The sequence below is a fragment of the Hylobates moloch genome, unplaced genomic scaffold (genome assembly GCF_009828535.3).
Source record: "Hylobates moloch isolate HMO894 unplaced genomic scaffold, HMol_V3 SCAFFOLD_3, whole genome shotgun sequence".
NCBI lineage: Eukaryota > Metazoa > Chordata > Mammalia > Primates > Hylobatidae > Hylobates > Hylobates moloch.
This window is the reverse complement of record NW_026652278.1, coordinates 58417462-58438629: the sequence shown is the minus strand read 5'-3', so window position 1 is coordinate 58438629 and position 21168 is coordinate 58417462. Positions and strand designations below refer to the sequence as shown.

The 21168-nt window shown below is 39.7% G+C and overlaps 1 protein-coding gene across 1 annotated transcript in view; it reads left to right on the top strand.

Annotated features, from left to right (window-relative positions):
* The window catches only part of LOC131383159 (probable JmjC domain-containing histone demethylation protein 2C), a 19376-nt gene extending 8366 nt beyond the window's left edge, over nucleotides 1-11010 (top strand). Inside the window, exons 2-4 of the mRNA XM_058437015.1 lie at nucleotides 350-526; nucleotides 8237-8368; nucleotides 8658-11010. Of these exons, the coding sequence (XP_058292998.1) occupies nucleotides 350-526; nucleotides 8237-8368; nucleotides 8658-8747 (399 nt within the window). The 3' untranslated portion in view covers nucleotides 8748-11010. The remainder of the gene's footprint in view (nucleotides 1-349; nucleotides 527-8236; nucleotides 8369-8657) is intronic.
* Nucleotides 11011-21168: the final 10158 nt, after the last annotated feature.

The window sequence follows — 21168 nt, the reverse complement described above, 5'->3', positions numbered from 1 at the left end:
GGCTAATTTTTTGTATTTTTTTAGTAGAGACGGGGTTTCACCGTGGTCTCGATCTCCTGACCTCGTGATCTGCCCGCCTCGGCCTCCCAAAGTGCTGGGATTACAAGCGTGAGCCACCGCGCCCGGCCAAAACTGTTAAGAGCATTTCAGTGTTGCTGTATTGTTTTAATATTCTTTGGCTTTCCAAATTATTGCAGAATGTTATTTTTTAACTGAAGAAGCTCATTCAGTTGTTCCATTGATTCTGAGAACAAAAGACTTGTTATTACAAATAAAATTGAAATTTAACTGAACAGGATTTACCATTTCCTTACTTAAATTGGGGTGTCTATTTTAATTCATATTTCAGATTTCAAAAGAACAAGGCCTTGAAGTTCTACCAGAACATGATCCAATACGTGACCAAAGTTGGTATGTGAACAAAAAGCTCCGTCAAAGGCTGCTTGAAGAATATGGAGTCAGAACCTGTACTCTTATTCAGTTCCTTGGTGATGCTATTGTTTTGCCAGCAGGAGCACTTCATCAGGTATATACAAACTTATTTCTAACATACCTTTTACTGACTGAAAGAACTAGTTTTGAAAAAAAATGCTCTTAGTATAGATATAAATGGAAGAAGACGCAAATAAGAGAATTACCTGCACCAGTCTGCCTTTATTAAAATGACATCCCAGTGCTTGCAGAAATCTGACATAATTTCCTTAAAATTTTAAATTGTTTTAACATGAGCCAGATTTCTATTTGTATACTGTCTCTGACTGAATAGATTGAAATCTGATTTTTAAGCTCTTCTAGTAACATGTATACCTCTGAATAGTGAGGCTTAAAAGCATGGGGGGACACAGTATACAGACTTTTTATCAGGCTTTAAGCATACCTCCTACCTTTCTTCAGCATGCTAGCATAGCAGGGGCCTGTCTAAAGAAAGATGGTATGTAATTTATATAACTGTTGATCCACAAAACATAAAAACTAAAATAAATACCTAATTTAAAATATGTAATTTTTCCAGCACCGGGAAAAATGGCATAGAATAGATGGCGTGGTTATGAAGGGTGGGATTAAAAGTACGCAGTGGATTCCTATAGGTGGAATGGGGCTACTACAGCCCAGGTTAGCCCTTATAATTAACAAGGTGTACCAGGGAAACCAGAAAAAACGCAAAAGCTGCTTTGCCTCAACAGTTGGTTTTCCACCTTTTCCACTGCTAAGTAATTGAGATGTAGCTGATGTATATTAGTTTACCAAGGAAACTTTCTCACATTTTATATAAGTATAGTCATTGACTGTTTAGCATTTATGACACTATTCCATACAAATACTACTTAGGTGATAATAATTGCGTAGCTTTTAGGACGTGTCAGATTCAGGGTCAGATTTATCATTATTAGATCTCAAATGGCATTTATGATACAGTAGTAAAATACAAATGTCATAATAATAAATTTACCTTTCTCTATGATAACTTCCTGGAAAAAAATGTATTTACATTAAGTGGTTATATTTTCCCACGGACTTATGATTATTTCAGAGATGTCATATTATTTATGATTCACGTTTAATCTGGGATTCACCCCTATACACCATTTCTTTGACTTCTAGCCTCCTAGCAGAAAACAGCTAATCTGTATTCAAATGTAAATGCCCTCAAAAGAAGAGCCTAGTTAAGCGACTAGTATTATAAATCTTTTTATACATAGGAATAATCCTTTGATCATACAAAGTAGATTCCCTTGAAGATCTTTATTCATATATTGAATTTATCCAATGTCAGTTTTTATAAAGTTAACTTGGTAGTGTAGTCATTTTTATAAACCGAGATATAATTTGCATATAGTGAAATTTACCTTATTTAATGTATAATTCTGTGAGTTTCAACAAATGCATAGTTAGGTAACAACATAATCAAAATGTAGAACAATTCCATCACTCTGAAAAAATTCCCTCTTGCACTTTTTTTTTTTTTTTTTGAGACAGAGTCTTGCTCTTGTTGCGCAGGCTAGAGTGCAGTAGTGCGATCTTGGCTCACTGCAACCTCTGCCTTCTGGGTCCTAGTGATTCTCCTGCCTCAGCCTTCTGAGTAGCTGCGGATTACAGGCATGCACCACCACGCCTGGCTAATTTTGTATTTTTAATAGAGATGGGGCTTTTCCATGTTGGTCAGGCTGGTCTCGAACTCCTGACCTCAGGTGATCTGTCTGCCTTGGCCTCCCAAAAGTGCTGGGATTACAGGCGTGAGCCACCATGCTCGGCGTCCTCTTGCACTTTTATAGTCAACCTCTTCCCACCCAAAGTTCCTGTAACTAATCTGCTTTTTTGTCCCTATAGTTCCTCTTTTATGAGTATGCCATAAATTTGGAATCACACAGTATGTACCCTTTAAGTCTGGCTTTTCTTAATGTATTTGAGACTCATCCCTATTGTTGTGTTGATCAGTTGATTCTTTTTTTATTGCTGGGTAGTTGTATGAATTTTTTTTCATTTTTTAAATCTACATTCACCAGCTGAAGTACATTTGGGTTTTTTCCACTTTGGGGCAATAATAGATAAAGCTGTCATAAACATTCATATACATGGTTTTATGTGAACAAAGATTTTTATTTCTGTTAAGTAAATACTGAATGGTGGGATTGCCTGGTGATATTATAATGTATGATTAAATTTAAGAAACTGCCAGACTATTCTCTAAATTGGTTGTTCCATTTTCATTTCCCAATGCAGGGTTATGTGAGTTTCGTTTCCTCTGCTTCCTCACTAGTGCTTGTTACTGTCAGTTTTGTTTTTAGACCATTCTAGTAAGTGTACAGTGGTGTCTCATGGTGGTTTTACTTTGCACTTTCTTAATGACTAAACATTAGGCATCTTTTTATATCTTAATTTGCCATCTGTATATCTACTTTGGTTAAATATGTGTTCCAATATTCTATTTAGCTGCTTTTTTTTCTTACTGAGTTTTGAGTGTTGTCTTGCCAATTTCTGATAACAAGCCTTTTATCTGATAATGTGTTTTACAAACACATTTTCCTTTCCTGTAGCTTCTCTTTTCAAAGAGCATTTTTTTTTCCATTTTTCCATTTTTTAATACAGTATCTTGCTCTGTTGCCCAGGTTAGAGTGCAGTGGCACAGTCATAGCTCACTATAATCTCAAACTCCTGGGTTCACAGTCTCCTGAGTAGCTAGTACTGTAGATACACACCACGATGCCCAGCTGATTTTTAAATTTTTTAAGGAGATGGGGTCTTGCTGTGTTGCTCAGGCTGGTCTCGAACTCCTAAGCTCAGGCAATCCTCCTGCCTTGGCCTCCCAAAGTGTTGGGATTGTAGGCATGAGCCAACCCACCTGGCTGGTTTTTTCCATTTTGATGAGGTCCAGTTGATCAGTTTCTTTTATGGATGATATTTTCATAGTATCTACAAAATTGTTGCCTAGCCCAAGATCACTAAGATTTTCTCCTCATTTTCTTCTAGAACCATTATAGTTTGAGGTCTTACATTTGGGTATGCAATTTAGTTCATCTTTGTATGTAGTGCATAGTACGGATCGAGGTTCAATTTTTTGCATATGGGCATTTGGCTGTTCCAGTACTATTTGTTGAAAATATTACTTTTTAATGTTTTTCTTTTGAAAATATAATACATAAACAGAAAAATTCAAAAGTATAAAAAGTTTACAGTGAAAATTCAGTATCTCACATTTTTCCCCCAGTTCCTTTTTTCCAGATGCAATCATTGTTACCCCAAAGAAATTCCATGCTTACACTTGTCTCCTTGCTGCTACTTTTTTGGGAAGAGTGGTCTTTCAATAGGCTCAAAGTGACCTTGTTAAGAAGTTAGGTTAGTTTACATATCCACACTTCCCCCTCTGTCTCACTGCCTTCATCTCGTATGGCTCTCCTAGTTCCTGTCTAGCCATCCTGCCCTCTTTGCTGCTTTCACACACACCAAGTATGTTTCCCACCCCCCCACCCCCAGGGCTTTTGTGCTTGTTAATCTTTTTTGCTTGGAATCGTTTTTCTGTCGGGTATCTGTAAGACTTGCTTCTTTACAATTTTTTAGGCTTCATTCAAATTTCACCTTTTGGTGAGGTCTAGTTTAAAGCTGTAAATGGTGTCCTATAACTTTCTGTCGTCTTTCCTGCTTTATTTTCCCCCATTTCAGTTGTCACCTTAAAATATGCTTTATAATTTACTCACTTTGCTTGTCTTTTAACCCCCACTGGAACGTAAGCATGATGAATTAAGAGATTTATCTTTTTCATTGCTTTCTTCCCATGCCTAGAATAATGCACTTAATGTTTGTATTATTAATAAGTCTCTATTCTGAAGGCCTGAAAATACATTCTCAGTAACAACATGTTTTTGCACAAGGATAGAGGAAAACAAATTTATGGCTTTCTATAATTTATATATATTGGGCTTTTTGTAAAACATGTAAATGTTTACTTCTTCCTATATGTGCTTTCTGTGGCTACTTCCAAAAGTTACTTAGGTTGGAACCCACTTTATGACTATACACATTTTCTTTGAGACAGTCAGAAAATTCACATAGATTATAGAAACAAGATTACATCTATAAAAAATGTTATATCTAAATACACCAAGGCAGCATATATGACCTAGACTGACAAATTATATTCTGAGCTCTGCCACTAAATTGCTGAGTGATCCAAAACAAGATCTAACTTCTTTGCTACATATTTTGGCACAGAAATTGCCAGCTATACAAAAGGGAATTGCTACCTTTCCTCTCCTATGTGGTCTAATGACAACAACACAGCTCTTCACTCTGTTGAAAGGATGTTGTCCGTAATTCACAATTGGTGGCAGTGCAGTTTTAAGAGAAAATTCAAGGGAAGTAGTAAGTGTTTACAATATTAACCTGGATTTGAGATGCATTATTACTTACAACCTGTTTAGGTCTTAGAAGTTCTGAAAACTGTTCATGACTTCAACACTTCCAGTAGGCTATAGGTGGCCCTCAGAATAATCAGACTCTAAATCAGTATTCTAACACTTTAGCATATGTTAGAATTTCATGGAGGGCTTGATAAAGCAGATTGCTGTACCCCACCACCAGAGTTTCTGATTTCAATGGGTCTGGGGAAGGACCTGAAACTATAGATTTCTAACAAGTTTCCAGAAAATGCTGATTTTACTGTTCAGGGACCACACTTTGGAAACCACACAAATAGGAATCTCATGCAAACCCAAGGCACCTATCAAAAAATTTTCAACCAAGTGATTCTGCATGACAAGGGCCAGCAGTGCTAGGGAAGAAACAACATTCTGTTCTTTGGCCCGTCAACAATGACCATTGCCAGAGCCAAACTGAGAGAAGAGTGGGCTGTCTGTTTAAGGAAGCTGAGATATATAATCTTAGCAAGCTGAGGGAAAGCGGCATAGCCACAGCCCTCTTTATATGCTAAGAACTATTCTAGAATTGGAGACTTCCAAATCTTACCTTGGTAACTGGGACTCAGTCTGTGAAACTCCTGTACATCCCTCCACAGAGCAATGACCCTGACCTCCAGGAGTTTTGTCTCAGCTGTAGTATTCTGAAGTTTAGAGTGGCCTTTACTTAAAAACAGCAACAGTTGTTTTTTTTTTTTTAAGTTAACACATAATCTTTAGTGAAATTTGTCTAAAAATACTAAGTTTGATTGTGTTTGGTCATTTATCATGAGTTTAGAAAATTTTAAAGTTGTAATTCTCTGTATTCATATGACCAAAAGGACTTCTTGGCAAAATCTTTCCACACTAATTTCTCACAAATAACTGAGTAAATAGCAATCACAAGTGTCAGTATAATAACCTTCCTACTATGAATACAAATTATATTTTCTTAACGTTACCTATTTATAATTATAACTGATGCTTTTAGGCAAGTATGAATAAGACAATGTCAAGGAAGTGAAATATAAATGACTCAAATGTGGCAAAGAAAAGGGATAATCAAAATGAGAAGTTGAGTTGTTTTGCTTTAAAACTGTGTTCTGCTTTAAAACTGAACCTTGGCTGTTCAAAGTAACCCTCAAGCCTTTATCCACAATATATCAGGTAGGGGTCATTAGGAAACCTAATAGCATCTTGTAAGCACTAATAAAGGTTACTGTTCTAAAAGTCATTTTAAAACAACCATAAGCTGGCAAAGACTGACAGAATGAACTTTTCAGAACTCTGGAATCTAATTGAAAACTTACACAGCAACCAAGAGACTGCTTAATGAAGAAACGGGCAGCTGATTTTTGGCATTTAAGGAAATCTCTGTTAGGTCACTGGCTGACCAATGAGATAGTGGAACAGAGACTTCAGTGACCACACCCAACAAGGAATACTGCCTTTGCAAAAACAGTTTGGAAAAGTCACTAAACAAATGGATGACTGGAGCCCTCAGGAATCAGTAACAGCAAACCCTGAGGCAGGGAGAGAATATGATTACACATTGTAATGTTCAGATGCCCAGTTTTCAACAGAAAGGTATAAGGCATACACAGAGGAAAGTATGGCCCATTCAAAGGGAGAAAATAAATTGGCAGAAACCATCCCCAGGAAGCCCAGACATTGGACTTACTAGACAACTGTCTTAAATATGCTCAAAGAGCTAACAGAAACCAGGAAAATGTTGGATGAACAAAGTGAGAATATCAATAAAGATAAATTATATTAAAAAAAGAACCAAGTATACATTTTGGAGCTACAGATGATTTTAGGACATGCTAGAGCTAGATATACCAAAAGGTTCTTTCATGCTAAAACTTTGGAAAGACTGACTCTCCTTAAGTTCAGATAAATGAAAGACATAAGGAGAGAGGGCATTTGGAGACTCTGTATGCTGGTATGAGAGTTAATAAGCAGGACTGTAAAGCATCTGTTAGACAAGACACCGCAGGAGTTGGGCTCCTGTTGACTTGCCATTTATTGGCTGATTTGTCTTGGGACAGGCGCTGAACATCTCATCCATAGTTGCCTGCTCTGTGAAATAGAGCATCTGTTCTACAGACACATTATGAAGAGCCAGTGAGACTGTACAGAAATGCTGAAAATGTGAGGCATCCACTATGTTCATCCTCCAGAGGAACCAACAGCCTAATGATTAAAGAAAGAGAATGTTTACTTTACTATGCTACCAAGTTATCAATAGAGGCACAGTGCTTGAGTTAAAGAACTCTGCAGACTTCATCAGCTGTTCAGGTGGTCATTATGCCCAGAGGAGGAATTCTAGCCCCTCTGGAATTCCATCACCCTATCATCAATTAGATTTTTTTTCCCACAGTCTCCATTTCCCACTTACTATCTCCTTCATCTCACTCCTCCCAATTAAATTTATTTTGCATACTTAAAATTAGAATAACTTTAAATGCTTAGTTTTTCAATTATTTCTCCTTTCCCAGGAATTTTTATGATATTTTTTAAAAACACTAGAAGACAATCTAGAAACACCACAAATCCCAGATTGGATCAGCTTGGGCCTTCCTCTCTTGTTTTACTGGCATTAATAGAAAGCAGCTCTAATAGTCAAGTGCAAAGTCAGTTTGTAAATGCTGAACAAGTAACAGATAAAGACTATTGACTGGCTTCTTGGGAAAACTGTTTAGTCAGGAGAGAGAAAGCTGTTGAAAAACTGTTGTACTGATGTCACCGGTGATTGAAGGGGTATCTTTAATTGGCTAATTTGAAAGAAAGTCACAAAAGGCATGAATAACCAAAATCCTGGGATATTTCTGAAACTCAGTCGAGGTCAGTAGATCTGTCTGGAACTACATTTTCCGTCCCAGTTCCTAACAAAGTTTCATTTTCTTTATTCTCTGATGTAAGAGTTAACAGTGAAATGACCAAAATCCTGAAAGCCAATGGAGCAACAATAAACATACTCAGATAGATTGCCTCGTAAATTCTTTCAAGTTAGTTTTTTAAAGTAACACATTTTTTAAAAGTCCACTTTGGCAAAATTGATAATTTAATATCTGGTTATCAACCTCTCCCAAGGATTCCTGGAAAAGTTATTTTCTTTTTATCATTTAAAAATATTCCATTTACAAAGTCACTTTACATGAAGCTTTTCAGTGACATAACTTTCTCATAAAATGTGGTCTTCTGCTTTAAAATCCATTTGATGTTTTGGAGAAAGTAAATTGTCCGGCAGAATTGTCTCTTGTGTTTATTGGTTTTAAATAACTTGGCTTTTCTTTGCTCCACCTCCTAAAACTTACATTTCACGGTTTTTCCTTTGGGGATAGGTTCAGAATTTTCACAGCTGTATTCAGGTAACTGAAGATTTTGTGTCTCCAGAACATCTTGTAGAGTCATTTCATTTAACACAGGAACTGAGACTTTTGAAGGAAGAAATCAATTATGATGATAAACTACAGGTAAGAGTTGGGTGTTCTAGGTCCTGTTCTGCAGGGTTTTTGTATTCAGAAATATGATACATGTATAACAACCTAGTTGGTCACATTAGGGTGACAACCAAAGATTAACACCAACATGTATTTAATTGTATGATTTATAGTGTCCCTTTTGGCTTAACGCTTTTTAAACATTTTTCTTAATATTTGGTTTTCCTAGGTCCCTATTAAAATTGTTTTTTTAAATCTGGAAGTTGTCATTTTAAAATTTCTGTCCAACTGAAGTGATTAGAAATATTAACATCTCTTTCAGGTTAAAAATATTTTGTATCATGCAGTCAAAGAAATGGTGAGAGCCTTGAAGATACATGAGGATGAAGTAGAGGATATGGAAGAAAATTAAGTGTGATCCAGTTTGATATTTTTAGGTTGTTGAACTGGGATTCCTTAACCTTGAATGATGATATGTATGCACACTGACTTAAGCTTCATAAAACCATCAGTGCCAAGAAATTCTCTTTGTAGTAATTACTTGTTACTGACACCACAGCAGTATAGCATATGTCACAGCTCCTGTGATTAAATATTATAAAACAAGCAGAATTTTAAAAGCAGCACTATATGGCTGTTTTGTATTATAGTGTATATGATGTTTGTGAAAATGCCAGATTTAAAATGATGTATTTATTTTTGGTAAAAAAATAAAAAATTCTATGCTATATTGTTGATCAAGTGTAAATGTGACCTTGTACAGTTTACTAAAATTACTGATATTTTTCACTACATTGAGACAGTTACTGTGAGAACAGGACACAAACACCAGCTATTGCCTGCATCTGGGAAATTGCTGAATCGCACAGCAGTCATGTCATAGTCAGAAAATTACTGCCAAATAATTGTAAAATTTGTAAAGTATAAAGTATATAAAGTAGATACTAAATACAGACACTTCAATATTTTGTTGAAGCTATTGACTGTACAATTAAACATTTTCAAAAGGTGTAATTTATTTAAAATTGTCTCATTTTGGTAAAATTTATGTGAACTTTTAAAGCTAAATATTAAACTTAATATGCTATGTAAATATATACATATATACATTTAATGATGTATTTTTTTAAAACATTGGCTTGCTTTTGTTAAAGTGCAAGTGTTACATATGGCTTTGTACATTAAAGTTGAAAGGGGTTTTACATTTTCCATTAAAAGGACTTTATCAAAAATTGACTTTTTCCAGAGTTCTCCCTCTGTTGACAAGCATGCCACTGGGGGCAGAGAAGAGCCCGAAGTCAGTCATCCTGGGTATAAATATGAGTTCTGCCACTTACTATATGACCTTAGCAAGTTGTTTCAATTGGAAGTCTTGGTTTTAATAGCTGGCTGCTATTGTCGGTTGGTTGAGGCTTACATATTCCCAACCCTTTAAGTTACTGGAAAGATGATGTAGGTCTCCACTGACACCTGCAGGATATTGAGAGGATAGCCTTTCTTCTCAACTGAAAGCATTCAGCTTAAAAGAAAAAAGTGGGAGTCCAAGTAAGTTGTAACACCTTGCAAGTTGCTTAGTTTATACTGTTTTTCCTTATGTCAACATCGTTTAGCTCCATGTAATCTGTTATGCCACCCTCCATTTCAGGCAAGGTTCAGCCAGGAATGTGAGCAATTACATTTCATGTGAATTACCTACATGTGGCATTTCACATGAATTACCTATATTTATCATGGGATGGATAATAACTACTTGGCTAGAAAGAAAAATTGGCCTGAGGAATATTTCAAATGATTTTGTGAACCTTCTTTTGTGAGCTTTTGACTTTTTTAAATACCATTTTTCCAAATGTGCCTCAGCTGATGATAAAGTGGCGTCTTTTGCCTAATGCTTTCATATGTTCCATCTGATTTAATTTTGATGTTAAAATTAAGTGAAAGCCAAGGTGTTAATTCTGGAGTAGAGTACCACCTGCTGGTCCCCTAAAGCCTGCCAGGATCCCAAAGTCTGTGGTGATTGTTTTTCCTCAAAACCTTTTGCTTCTCTTGCTCTTGCATGAGCCACCTTTTAACCATATTTACAACTTACTCTGAATAGTTGAAGCTAATGAAGATAAAGCCAGGCAATGTGGCTTCTTTCAGTGCAAACCCACCTTAATGACAGTGTTCTATCCGTAGTCTGAAGAATATTCTATCCATAGTCTGAATTCCATGCTGCTGCCCTAATTCCTTGTAAATCTGGGGTGAAGAGAGAGGACCATAATGCTTACATCCTTAATGATATTTGTAGGCTTTTTGGAAGGCTGGGGAGTTGATTGATTGCTGATTACTCCCTAATCACTGGAGCAATTCCTCTGTCCTTTTTCTCTCCATCCTTTTGGTTGGGTCTGATGCTCCTCAGGAGTATGTCTGAGTATGTCAGCTCCCTCCAGATGGTGGTATGGTGTTATCTTCAATGTGTACAATAATTTGAGAAACAACAAAGAGCCTTTATAAAGGGAAAGTCGTGGTGAATACTTTAGTTCTTTCCCATTCTAGTGTATAATGTTTTTGAGACAGTCTCGCTCTGTTGCCCAGGCTGGAGTGCAGTGGTACAATCATAGCTCACTGTAGCTTTGAGCTCCTGGGCTCAGGTGATACTCCTGCCTCAACCTCCTGAGTAGCTGGGACTATAGGCACGCATCACACTGTGCTCAGCTAATTTTTTTTTTTTTTTTGGAGACTGAGTTTCACTCTGTCACCCAGGCTGGAGTGCAATGGCATGATCTTGGCTCACTGCGACCTCCACCTGCCAGGTTCAAGTGATTCTCCTGCCTCAGACTCCCGAGTAGCTGGGACTACAGGTGCGTGCCACCACACCTGGCTAATTTTTGTATTTTTCGTAGAGATGGGGTTTCACTATGTTGGCCAGGCTGGTCTCGAACTCCTGACCTGATGGTCTGCCAGCCTCAGCCTCCCAAAGTGTTGGGATTACAGGCGTGATTTTTAAAATGTTATTTTTTATTTTTATTTTTCTTAGAAGAGATGAGGTCTCACTATGTTACCAAAGCTGGTCTCTGTCTCCTGAGCTCAGGTGATCTTCCCACCTCAGCCTCCCGAAGTGCTGGGATTACAAGTGTAAGCCACCACACCTGGCCCTAATTGATAATGTTTTTACTGGAATATGGATTTTTCATGAATAATCAATACATGCATTCAAATTCATTTCTGCCATGCATCTGGGGACTGTAATACCGACAAATCAGTGTCAGGTTTTCTGTCACTTCCCTTCTTGGTAGATGGATTATGGATTTAATAACATCTGGGTAAAATTAATAAGCTTCAGAAAAGTGCTGTCATATCTTTGCTCTGTGCATATACACTATAGATAGATTGATTCAACATGTTCTGTTTCTAGATGCCAGCCTATCAAAGATGCTCTCACAAATGAGATCAGCAGTCGGCCATGGGAGGGGAAAAAGTGATTTAGTTATTCTGTATAATGGGCTTTTTTTGGTTTTATTTTTTGTTTTGATACGGAATTTGCTGTTGTCATCCAGGCTGGAGTGCAGTGGCACGATCCCGGCTCCCTGCAACCTCCGCCTCCCGGGTTCAAGTGATTCTCCTGCCTCAGCCTCCCAAGTAGGTGCAGTTACAGGTCCACGCCACCACGCCCAGCAAATTTTTGTATTTTTAATAGGGATAGGGTTTCACCATGTTGGCCAAGGCTGGTCTTGAACTCCTGACCTCAGGTGATCTGCCCACCTTGGCCATCCCAAGTGCTGGGATTACAAGCGTGACCCACCGTGCCCAGCTAGTTATCATTCTGTATTCAATACAGTATTCAGTATGAATTGGGATAACAAGTTGGCCAAGACACAATGTTATGTATGCTGCCAGGCCTGTCACCAGGATGCAGACTCAGACCTTTCCAGCTGCAAAAGTTATGACATGGCCTGGTTATGAATTACTGTGTAAACCTAGATAGATACGGTTTGAAACCATATAAAAATATAGCAAATGTGAGTAGTATACGAAGTACTTTGGCTCCCACGGTAATCAGCGTGGTTCTTTTAATGAAAATTAATTGACTTTTAAGTAACAATGAAATGTTGGCAGGCTCCAGGTCACTGGCTGCATGCCTTGTAAGTTAGTTCCCTTTCTTGGCTGGGGAGGTTTTCACAGCTGGCTGTAGCTAAAACAGGATTGTCCTTTCTATGTCTTGTCTGTGAAAAAGACCTCAGCCCTGGGGCCAGTGGAGGGTATACCAAGGACATGTGTTGTACGGGTGGGTCAAATGGACTCCACTTTGAGAGGAAGGGCATTATGGGTACAGAGGCCAACATTACCTCACCACCCCTTAGTCTTTGACCCAAATTTTACAGATGATAAAAGATGTGGAGAGCTGGATGAGTAAACAAATACACTTTGGAAGGCCAAAGTGGGCAGATCACAAGGCCAGAAGTTTGAGACCAGCCTGGCCAATATGGTGAAACCCCTTCTCTACTAAAAATATAAAAATCAGCTGGGCCTGGTGGCACAGGCCTGTAGTCCCAGCTACTCTGTAGACTGAGGCACCAGAATTGCTTGAATCTGGGAGGCAGAGGTTGCAGTGAGCCGAGACTGTGCCACTGCACTCCAGCCTGGGCGACAGAACAAGACTTTCTCAAAAAAATAGAAAAAAAAAAAAAAATGAGAAGTATAAGATGAGATGTGAACTGACTGCTTTCCCAAGGAGAGCGAGTGTGGTCCTCTGGCAGCATAGTAAGGATGGTAACTGACAGGTGGGGCTACTGCAGAATATGGAAACGGTTCAAGGTAGGTGATACAGGTTTGCTTTAGTAAGTGGAAGAAGTTCACGATAAAGATTTACGGATCACTGTTCCCAGCCGCACATGCCATGTCGTACATAAGTGTAAGATAGAACTATCTTGGGCCAGGTGCGGTGGCCCACGCCTGTAATCCCAGCACTTCGGGAGGCTGAGGCGGGTGGATCACCTGAGGTCAAAAGTTCGAGACCAGCCTTACCAACATGGTGAAACCCCATCTCTACTAAAAATACAAAAAATTAGCCGGATGTGGTGGTGCAGGCGTGTAATCCCAGCTACTCAGGGGGCTTAGGCAGGAGAATTGCTTGAACCCGGGAGGCGGAGGTTGCAGTGAGTCGAGGTTATGCCACTGCCTCCAGCCTGGGAGACAGGGCAAGACTCTGTCTCAAAACAAAAAATAAGCTTTTATTTACAACTTATTCAAAAGTGTTAGGCATTGGTGATGTGATGGTTAAAAAATTTAAAAAAAGATGCTGAGGATTGGCCCATCTGTGCTAAAAATATTATATAACAGGTATATACAAAGTATTTGGAAAAGGTGTAATAAATTTTGCCTGGGGTTAGGGAAGGCTTCAGAAAGGTAGTATTTGCACAACCCTTCAGGTAACAGAAAGGACAGAGCAAATGTGTACATATTTAGATCTCCGGCCCTTTTGCATAAACACATTCACTGAGACTTCTATACACTTTTCAAGAGAGATTTACAAAGTCATTCACTCTTCATTTCTTGTTCTAGAAGGGCAGCAGGGAAGGAGCTGCTTCTTGGAATGGCCTTTATAAGAGGTTAATGTCAGATAGACAAATTCCTATCATAGTTGTCCAGTAAACAACTACCAGGATGTCATAGGCAAGTCAATGTAGTCTCATCTCTCCCATTCTATAGATAAAATATAATCATATTATTTTCACATTAAACATCTAGAAGATACTGTGGTAGCCTGAGGCGCTTTTCTTAATCAGTGAACTGAGGCCGGGCATGGTGGTTCATGCCCGTAATCCTAGCACTTTGAGAGGCTGAGGCAGGCAGATTACTTGAGGTCAGGAGTTTGAGACCAGGCTGGGCAACATGGTGAAACCCTGTCTCTACTAAAAATGCAAAAATTAGCTGGGTGTAGTGGTGCATGCCTGTAATCCCAGCTACTCTGGAGTCTGAGGCAGGAGAATAGCTCGAACCCAAGAGATGGAGGTTGCAGTGAGTCAAGATCACACCACTGCACTCTAGCATGGGTGACACAGCCAGACCCCGCCTCCCAAAAAAAAAAAAAAAAAACCAAAAAAACAACTGATTTTATAGCTAACCTATTTATTTTATCCCCTAGTTTACTTGGGAGTGGGTAATCTGTATGTGGGGACTCGTCTCCCAAATTTTTGAATAACTAGAATTTACTCCTGTTTTGCAGAAACAAATTATGTTGAACAACAAAATATTTTATTAAGCACACATTTCATATAGAAAGGAAAAAGGCCAACCTATACAACCTTTTAGGAAACTGAATTCCATTTTAGTTTCTAAAAATCACTACACTATGAAAAGTCCCACAAATACAAACCACAGGGCTTATATTAAAAATGGTATTAGGGCATAGCACTTTAAAACTTCACCAGTGACACATTTAAAAACAGTGAGTTTACACATGTTAAACAGTTAAGAAGTATATAAACACTTCAAACAAATACGGCACTTTACCTTGAGGAAGACTCGAAGTGGGCCTCAGAAGGGTTGTGGTGATTTGACTTCCTGTGAAATGAAGGACTATCTGGAATAGAGAGAAAAGAAGGTGGGTTATCTGGAAGGTGGGCTATCTAGAATCAGAGGGAAAGGAATTATGGATGGGTGTAGTTCAATGTCACTGTGAAAGAAGTTAGCTGGTATCTATTGGAGGTGTGTTTATGTGCTTTATGTGTTTCCCTGCAGCTTGGTTCAAGAGGTGCAGTTTTCCGCATTCATTTTCTTGCAGAATGAATTGCCCGCTAAACAAACAATATATTATGTTGGAACAAATTTGCATGTTGAAAACTAACTTAACAGCTGAATTGACTTGTACACCAAAAGATTCTTCGAATCAAAGCTTTCTAAAGCCAATGAAATCATAGGATTTCAGAAACCAATTCTAGAACATTAAGGATTTGGCATATCTGTTGAATTGGTATCATGTGACTTGATCCATTATTTCTCACATTCCCTCCCAGAGGATAAATAAAAGTAGCAATTTAGCCCCTTTAGATTGAGTCCCAGGACAAATTGTTGTAAATGTGTTCTAAATGTACAAGCTCCAGAAATTACTTAGTCCTGGAAAATTGCTGCTCATCCCTGGGCCACTGTAGTCTGCTTTCCTGTATGCAACCTGAGTTAGGAGTCCACCTAAGTATTCCAGTCATGTCTTTCCAACCTTTAGCAGGTGGCTGGATTTTTCAAGTCAGTTGAAAAAATTTTAGTCAACTGAAAAATTCTCATAGTCACCTAATTTTGTGTTCCTAATGTTTAAACTAAGTTAAGCTAAAGTTTTCTGTGATACTCAGTGAGCCAGAAGCCACTACTGTCAACTATAGAGAGAGGGGTTTATTTAAAAGGTATACAGGGGTGACCACTAATTGATTTGAGCTCAAATTGTTTCTGATTCTTAAAAACCTCACGAGTTTTATCTACTTTTTCCCCAAACTTACCAAGATAATGTGAGGACTAAAAAGTGTAAGGAATGGGGGAAGGAAGGGTACCTGGAGGGGGGACACCTGTAATTTCCCCACTCAGAGGCGATCATGGTTATTGGCTTACTTCTGACAAATCTTTTCTATGTATTCCACTCTACAGAGCATAGATCATTATATAAAAATTGGCATACCATTTTTTCTGTCAGCATATATGTCAAACACTTAAACTGAACATTTCTAATAGCTTCATAGTCCCACATACAGATTTATCATCACAGAACCACGGACAAGCAATGTAAGTCTGTATCACTCCATTTTGAATTGTAAGCCTATTTATCGTTGCCAGCCTTTCAATAAATGAGCCTACCTTTCAAAAATCCAACCAATACCTCAAGTACTGTATTCAACCAACTTTAAAGACCAAGACAAGTGCCCTTCTGGAATTTACCACAATGCCCAAAGTGTGGGTATTTCAAATAAATGAAAATTACCTAAGGATGAAAACTGGTCTATGACCCTTCTGCCCCACTTAATATCTTGCTGCCTCCATAGAGGTTTATTTAGTTTTAACACTGAAACCAAAGGATTTTGTGGCAATGTTTAACTTTTTTTTTTCTTTTCCAATCACCAGCTTAATGGCATGTTTAATATCCTTCTGTTTCTTCTGTTAACATCCGGCCTTGCCTGAACAGCCATCTCCTCCTAAGAATAGGGAAATATCTGATATCAGTCCCTCCAAAAAGATCTACTAGTGGCAACGAAGACCCTGGGACTTGATAACACTCTGAATAGCAAAACTTTTCTTTAGGGAATTTCCACAGAGGAAGCCTAGGGCTAATCGTTGTTTGGTTCTTCTAATCAAATCAAGAGTCCCTTTCTCAGATGACAAACTCCCTTTCCTCTTTCTGGAAACTACCTTTGGGCATCCCTTTAGGAGGCTTTGGTCCCTCAGCCCTATCCCACTCCCTAATTAACCTGTCTCCTTTGTCTTCCTGTACATTCTGGAATCTGTGTTTGGCAACTTTAAAGACATTCTCATTTGTATTCTTGATTCCTTCACCGTTTATCCTTCTGTCATATCTGGACTACCCCTCCCACTTTTTTTCTAATGTAGTGCGCCCACATTAGAGAAACAGGCTAAGAACGCAAAAACTAAACTCGCCTTCACTTGGATTCTTTCGGCCCTAACTCTGGGGGCCTATTCCAAATATTTTCCATTCCTCAAGTCCGGAACCTGATCCTGGCCCCTTCACCTTTAGGAAATAAAAAGCTAATCTCCACTTGAGCCTCCCTCAAATTTCATCTCATATTGTCCTACTATGATATGATTCTGACCAAGATTACTCACCTCCCTTAATTCCACGCCTTTGTTCCTGCTGTTCTAGAAATACAGCCAGGCGCAGTGGCTCACGCCTGTAATCCCAGCACTTTGGGAGGCCAAAGCGGGTGGATCACGAGGTCAGGAGTTCGAGACCAGCCTGGCTAACATAGTGAAATCCCATCTCTACTAAAAATACAAAAATTAGCTGGGTGTGGTGGTGTGCATGCCTGTAGTCCCAGCTACTTGGGAGGCCGAGGCAGCATGATCGCTTGAACCCGGCAGGCGGAGGTTGTGGTGAGCCGAGATCACACCACCGCACTCCATCCTGGGCAACAGAGCTAGACTCCATCTAAACGAAGAAAAAAAAAAAGAAATACCTAGAAAGTCATTTCCCCATTCTTTGATCCCAGATACTTTCCTGAAGGTGAGAAGTATAACAGCTACTTTGTATTTTTAATAGCATAAGGCAAGATGTTTATAAACTGCTCTTACTATGAGACATACTTACTATGAGACATACCAGCATCCAACTAAGGACTTTTTTTTTTTGAGACAGTGTCTCACTCTGTCGCCCAGGCTGGAGTGCAGTGGTGCGATGTCGGCTCACTGCAACCTCCACTTCCCAGGCTGAAGCGATTCTCCTGCCTCAGCCTCCTGAGTAGCTGGGATTACAGGCGCCCACCACTACTGCCTGGCTAATTTTTGTATTTCTAGTAGAGATGGGGTTTCACCATATTGGCCAGGCTGGTTTTGAACTCCTGACCTCAAATGATCCACCCGCCTCGGCCTCCCAAAGTGCTGGGATTACAGGTGTGGGCCACTGCGCCCAGCCTTGGTTAACGCTTTGTGGCCCACCACACCTCCTTCCCAGGTCCTGAGCAAACATCAAGTTGATTCTTTTCTAAAGAAATTGGTATTGGTTCAGGCCTGCTTTGGCTGCCAAATTCTCCAGATCAGCAAACCCTTCTCCCCAGCTAGACCAAGTCTTGCTAATGGTAGCTTTCAACCTAACCTCCAGGCACTTCCAGGCCCACTGAGGGTCAGCCTTCTCGAGATTAAACCCAGGCATCAAAACCTGAAAGGTCGTATCAGACAGGAAACTAGTATGCAAAACTACAGTCCCTGCCTACACTAACCTGGCCCAGGCTTCTTAAAGACACTTTCTTTTTGAATTGGTTTTCCATATCTGTTCTAGACAGGAAGTCAAGGAAGACCTCAACAGATTCATTTTTCCATGTCCGTCATTGGCAGGGCCTAGCCTTGAGTCTGGACACCATAATACCCTTCCTGGCTAATGGACCCAACAAGAACCAGAAGTTTCTTACTGTCCACCAGATGGCAGTGTTGGTTAGCAGTAGCTCTTAAAAGGACAAGATTGCACCTGGGATGCAACAAATAATCTGAGGATGCCCTTTACTTTTTTAAACGCCATCCACTCCCAGAGATCTTTGATTAGGCTGCACTGGGATAATGACACAATATAATGATATTAAAATAAAACACTTTTGACCTTTACATAACCTATGATCTAGAATGAATCAATAAATAATAGCTATTAGTTTACACTCTGACTCTTCAAATAGGTTATAAACACCCTGTGGCAGACTGCCTCACACAAGTATCCATCTTAGTCATTTTCAAACAAGATTCTAACCACAACTGCTCACGAATGAAGGGTTATCATTAAAAATGGACATGAAGCTTTTTTCTACTGAGTGTAAAGACAAACTCAAGTCTCACCAGATGGTCTCTGAATAAAGAAAAACCAGGCCAGGCATGGTAGCTCGTGCCTGTAATCCCAGCACTTTTGGAGGTTGAGGCAGGAGGATCACTTCAGGCCAGGAGTTTGAGACCAGCCTGGGCAACATAGTGAAATTCCATCTCTAGAAAAAATTAAAAAATCAGGTGTGGTGGCACATCTGTAGTCCTTGGTACTCGGGAGGCTGAGGTAGGAAGATCCCTTGAGGCCAGGAGATCAAGGCTGCAGTGAACCATGATTGATCCACTGTACTTCAGCCTGGGCAACAGTGAGACCATCTCAAAAAATAAAATGATCTTAAAAAAAAAAAAGAAAAATCAACACTTTTTTTTCTCTCAACTCACTCTGAGTACTTCACTTCCAGCACCAGATGTGAGCTTTTTTTTTTATTTCCCACACATCAATTCTCTGGTAGGTGGTCCTACAAATTTAACTCAACTCTGACTCTACCTACCTGGAAGTTAAGGGCTCAGTCCCACAAGACTACCCTTAATTCAGACCCAACCACAAGTCCCAGGTTCGACCTGGTATTCTGACCAACCAGTTGTAAATCAGACGTTCCCACAACACTCCCCACCGCTGCCTCACACCTTTGGATTCAATCCTTTGCTAGAATGGCTTTAGGGAAACATCTTGTTTACTTTTAACCATTTATTATGAAAGTACTTATCAGAACAGCTAGATGGGAGACATGGGGCAGGGGCACGGAGCTTCTGTGTCCTCTCAGGGCACACCAGCTCCACATGTTCAGTAACATGGACGCTCTCAGGATCCTGCAGTTCAGGGATTTTTATGGAGGCTTAATCATATGGGCATAATCAATTGTAACTCAATCTGCAGCCTCTCTCCCCTTCCAAAGGATGGGGCATGGAGCTGAAAGTTTTAAGCTTCTAATCATGCTGGTCTCTCTGGTGTCCAATCCCTATCCAGGGGCCCACTGAGAGTCATCACATTAGAACAGAAGCTCCCACCAGCCAGGAAATTACAGCAGACTTGGGAGCTCTGTGCCAAGAACCAGAGACAAACAGCAAAATATTTCTTCTTATAAATCACAATATCCTAGTCTCCAATGCCTCCTTGGGAAGCAGAAAGTAGCAGAGGTACCTCTAACAGAGCTCATCTTTTAGAGAGAAATGGCTAGGCTAACAGTCATGTGCCATGTAACATTTCAGTCAATGATGGGCCACATGACAGATGATAAGACCATACCTTTATATTTAGATACACAAATACCATTGTGTTACAACTGCCTAGCCAGTACAGTCCCATGCTGTAAAGGTTTGTAGCCCAGGAGCAAGACTATACAGCCTAGGTGTGGAGTAGGCTCTGCCTTCTACGTTTGTGTAAGTCCACTTCAGGATGCTCACATGAAAAAATCACCTAACAACACATTCCTCAGAACACATCCTTGTTAAGCAACATATGACTATTTTTGGCACAAGCTTTTAAATGTCAAGTTTTATGAGCAAGGTTAGGCAAGTAAAATGTCCTGAGTCTAGGATATTAAAACACTTAGATATTTAGCAGAACAGAAATTCTAGTCGGCCAAACAGAAAAAATAATAAAAAAACACTGAGATAAATTAATTTTTTTTTTGAGACAGTCCAGCTCTGTTGCCCAGGATGGAGTGCAGTGGCGCAATCTCGGCTCACTGCAATCTCTGCCTCCCAGGTTCAAGTGATTCTCCTGCCTCAGCCTCCTAAGTAGCTGGGACTACAGGCGCCTGCCACCACACTCAGCTAATCTTTGTATTGTTAGTAAGAGACAGGGTTTTTGCCATATTGGTCAGGCTGGTCTCGAACTCCAGACTTCAGGTGATCCGCCTGCCTCCGTCTCCCAAAGTGCTGGGATTACAAGCATGAGCCACTGTGCCCAGCAAATTAATATAACTTTTAAGAGAGTATAGAACTCAAGACAATTTAGCAGGCTAGTTTATTTTTGGTTTCATCTGCAGCAAGATGAGACAGGAAAAAATATGATTTCTCCATGGTCACTTCTGTTTTTTTTTTTTTTTTTTTTTGAGACAGAATCTCACTCTGGAGTCCAGGTTGGAATGCAGTGGTGTGATGACAGCTCACTGCAGCCTTCACCTCCCAGGCTTGAGTCATCCTCCCACCTCTGCCTCTGGAGTAACCGCAACTACAGGCGTGCCATCACTGCACCCAGCTAAAGTTTTTTGGGTAGAGACAGGGTCTCACTATGTTGCCCTGGCTGGTCACAAACTCTTGGGCTCAAGCAACCCTCCCACCTCAGCCTCCCGAAGTGTTGGGATTACAGGTATAAATCAGCACGCCTGGCC